The sequence below is a fragment of the Lipotes vexillifer genome, unplaced genomic scaffold, assembly GCF_000442215.2.
Source record: "Lipotes vexillifer unplaced genomic scaffold, Lipotes_vexillifer_v1.1 scaffold395, whole genome shotgun sequence".
NCBI lineage: Eukaryota > Metazoa > Chordata > Mammalia > Artiodactyla > Lipotidae > Lipotes > Lipotes vexillifer.
The window spans coordinates 6,641,539-6,645,655 of NW_006797390.1; the positions used below are offsets into that span (position 1 = coordinate 6,641,539).

At 49.9% G+C, this 4,117-nt stretch overlaps 1 protein-coding gene across 3 annotated transcripts in view; it reads left to right on the top strand.

Annotated features, from left to right (window-relative positions):
* Window positions 1–1,934: 1,934 nt before the first annotated feature.
* The window catches only part of FOXM1 (forkhead box M1), an 11,004-nt gene continuing 8,821 nt past the window's right edge, over window positions 1,935–4,117 (top strand). For 2 of the 3 annotated variants that reach the window (XM_007469456.1, XM_007469457.1), the window contains exons 1-2: window positions 1,935–2,436; window positions 3,028–3,179. In XM_007469456.1, coding sequence (XP_007469518.1) covers window positions 1,935–2,436; window positions 3,028–3,179 — 654 coding nt within the window. The remainder of the gene's footprint in view (window positions 2,437–3,027; window positions 3,180–4,117) is intronic. The other variant, XM_007469458.1, reaches the window with a different exon arrangement.

Consider the following 4,117-nt stretch of genomic DNA (forward strand, 5'->3'; position numbering starts at 1 on the left):
CCGGGATTCCCCGCCCCGCAGCCGGGGTCGCTGCCCGGCCTGCCGGTGGGAGCAGCGCGGAGCCGCCCGGAGCCGGCGTGTCCGGCGGTGCAAGCGAGGTGAGTGGGCGGCGTGCGAGAGGCCGGGGCCGGGAGTGCGCGGAGGGCTGGCTCCGGATGGGGCTGGCGACGGTGCGCGGCGCTGCTGCATCCCGCCTCCCGGCCCTCCTCACCTCTCCCGCTGAACGCCCCCGGCCTTCCCCCGGGAGGAGGGGCGGCCCGCTTGCTCCGGCAGACGGCGGCTGGGGTCCCTCTGAGCTTACTGCGCTGGGAGCCAAGGCCGACCTGCTCGCACACTCCCCTGAACCCCGTTGCTCTCACCTCTAGGCCTCCACTCCGTCCTTTCCCAGGACCCTCCTCCGGGTTCCGGAGACCCTCGCAGCCTAGCCCTGGTCTGGATGTGGGTGAGTCCCGGGAGCTGCTCCGGAAGTCTCCGGGCTAGAAAGTGTTGGCAGTGGTAGCAAGAGGCTGGTCAGAGTAGAAGGGAAAATTAAGCTTTAGACCAGGAAGTTATCTTTTGCGGGTGGGGAGCGAATACTAGTATCTACTGATTGATGGGTGGAGGGAGGGAGGCCGGAAGAGATAGGAGGTGGAAGTAAAACTGAGATTTGAAGGTAGAGGAAACCTAGATATACAGGAAAAGGGGGCAGAGTGGAGAGGGTCTGTGGATTCTAAGCCGATGGCAAATGTCAGGCGAGTGTGGCAGTCAAATAGGGAGAAGGCAGATATCCTAAAAAAGGGACAGCCCATTCCTCTGTCCCTCAGAGTACCTCTCAGTAGAATTTCACAACTTTACACAATGGTAGAGTATTCCACAGATCTGTTAAAATAAAAAAACACAATTTTTAAAAGATAAAACAGTTTTCCTTAACGCTACAAAACCACCTTAGCACACTGAAGATAGCACAGTCTGTTAGTCAGGAGACAGGGATAACAGTCTTGGTTCTGGAAGAGAAATTAAGCGATACAGTCACATGCTTAGAAAGTCAAAATATGAATAAGCACATGCAAGTACTAAAATGTCACTATATAAATAGTTTGCAAATTGTAAAAGAAAAATGTGTGTGTGTTTTTTTTTTTTAAGAAGGGCAAGGATAATAGCCTGTGAAATGATGTCACCCCTTAGCGTTACCCTGGGCCTTGAGTAGAGCAGTTTCCCTCTTATCTGAGGTCTTGTGAGCTGGAAGATGATTTCTTCAGTGGTGTGACAATAATGGTATAATCTGCCTTTTTCCTCTGATTTTGTGGGCTCAGATCCTTTAATTTATAAAGTAAGATGGTGTAAAAAATATGTGGTCTATGCTAGAATGGATTATGGGATCAGAGTCTTGTCAGGATGTCCTATTCCAGCATTCCCGTCCCAATAGTCACTGCAAGGGATCTGTGTTACAGTAGGAAATAAGAGACATTTCCACATTTTTGTAGCTTCCCTATTTATTTCTGTAGCTAAACATTCTTTTTTGGCCACACCGCGTGGCTTGTGGCGTCTTAGTTCCCTGACCAGGGATTGAACCCTCACCCTCGGCAGTGAAAGCACCAAGTCCTAACCACTGGACCGCCAGGGAATTCCCAAAACATTCTTAAGCTCCTAGAGCTTTGACTATGTTGACCTACAGCCAACCTAATCCCACTTTCCCCCTTTGAATTTCTTCTGTTTGCTTCAGTTTTAACTTTTGTCGGTAGAACTCATCTCCTTATTGTCTGTGGTCTTTACAAAGCCCCAAGGAGTATTCACCTGGGCCTGTGGGCTCGTGCTCCTGGTCATGGGATGAGGAAGCCCCCTCCGTAACAGAACCTCCTTCTCAGCCTAATAAACCTCTGACCTCCTGCTGCCCCTTGCACTTTCCAGGGTCCATGCTTGTCATTCTCAATGGAGAGTGAAAGCACAGATTCATAATGAAAACCAGCCCCCGTCGGCCACTGATTCTCAAAAGACGGAGGCTGCCCCTTCCTGTTCAGAATGCCCCAGGTGACACATCAGAAGAGGAGCCTAAGAGGCCCCCTGCCCAACAAGAGCCTGCTCAACAGCAGGCCTCCAAGGAGGTGGCAGAGTCCAACCCCTGCAAGTTTCCAGCCGGGATCAAGATGATTAACCACCCGACCATGCCCAACACGCAAGTGGTGGCCGTCCCCAAGAATGCCAATGTCCAGAGCATCATCACAGCGCTGACTGCCAAAGGAAAGGAGAGTGGCAGCAGTGGGCCCAATAAATTCATCCTCATCAGCTGCGGCGGAGCCCCCACTCGCCCGCCAGGACCCCAGCCTCAAGCCCAAGCCAGCAATGATCCCAAGAGGACAGAAGTGATCACCGAGACCCTGGGACCAAAGTCTGCATCCAAGGATGTGAATCTTCCTAGACCACCTGGAGCCCTTCCCGGGCAGAGATGGGAGAACTGTGGTATGTGGTCTGTAAGGCAAAGGGCTGAGGAGCTAGCCTTCCCTCTCTGGTGGTGAGGACTGCAGTCCGCCACATTGATGCTTAGGACACACAGGCGTCTGCCCGAACCGGGGGAAAGTCTTGCCTTTCTTCATCCTAAAACTTTGACCCGGATCCTTTGGGCACTGTCAAAGGGGTTGCAATGTAATTTAGCATTTCTACTCCCTTCTTTACATTGGAAAAGGATTTGTTTATCGTTTCTAGTTATCCCCTGCACTGACCACATGAGGAAATAGGAATCTTTCTCCGTCTAATGAAGGAGAAAGCATGAGGAGGAAAAGTGACTTTCTTTGTTGAGATGCTCAGTCATGCTTTTATAAGGTTGATTGAGCTCTAAGGCTCAGTGTGGCTCAGACTGAAATGCAGCTTGAACCGTGCTCCTGAATTTCTCCCGAAATCCTAATGGGGCAGAGTACCTGAGAGGCCACAGTAGAGTCAGCACGTGTTCCCTGTCCCTAAGGGCAGAGGTGATCCCTAACTGCCAACTTCACCGGGCCTGCTGGGCTCGGGATCAGGCAGCTAAGCGGCGTCTTGGGTTTTTTTCCCCTGTAGCTGGCGGCGAGGCAGCCGGCTGCACGCTAGACAACAGCTTGACAAACATCCAGTGGCTTGGAAAGATGACCTCCGATGGGCTGGGCTCCTGCAGCATCAAGCAAGAGGCAGAGGAGAAGGAGAATCGTCACCTGGAGCAGAGTCAGGCTAAGGTGAACTGTCCCGTCACTCACTAGGGCAGTCAGAGCTGGTGCAGGGAATTTCTAAGGGAAATCAAGCGGCCTGTGGAGTAGAATTTCCAAGTTCTGGTATTAGTACTCACTTAGTGTGATTCTATATAATTTGGAGCTCCCTTTCTACCTGGGATCTTCCCCCCGCACCTCCCTCGCCCCTGTCTGTGAAATTTCCTTGAGGGCAGACTCCTCTGGCTCACTCTGTACCCTGTCAGCCCTGGGTTTAGTACTGTGCCCTTAGTAGGTATTGAGTAAGTATTCAGGAAATAATGAAGAGGTCTCAGTTTGGAAAGCCACTTGAACTTTAAAGAGGTATCCCAACAGTATGAAAAGAACACAGCATTTTTAACAAGATTGTTTTATTAGACTATAAATTAATAGCAAATAAAATGAGTTAGTTGTGAATTTTAAATACCTCTCCAGCAATCAAATTGATTTGACCCATTTGTGTGGCCTGGGTTTGTTCTTCATGGTTGCCCTTTGTATATACCCTTTAATCCATCATTCAACAATTTTTATTTTTTTATCTTTTTATTTTTTCCTTAAATAATTTTTATTTTTTTAACATCTATATTGGAGTACAATTGCTTTACAATGATGTGTTAGTTTCTGCTTTATAACAAAGTGAATCAGTTATACATATACATATGTTCCCATATCTCTTCCCTCTTGTGTCTCCCTCCCTCCCACCCTCCCTATCCCACCCCTCTAGGGGGTCACAAAGCAGCGAGCTGATCTCCCTGTGCTATGCGGCTGCTTCCCACTAGCTATCTGTTTTACGTTTGGTAGTGTATATATGTCCACGCCACTCTCTCACTTCATCCCAGCTTCCCCTTCCCCCTCCCCATGTCCTCAAGTCCATTCTCTGCGTCTGCGTCTTTATTCCTGTCCTGCCCCTAGGTTCTTCAGAACCCTTT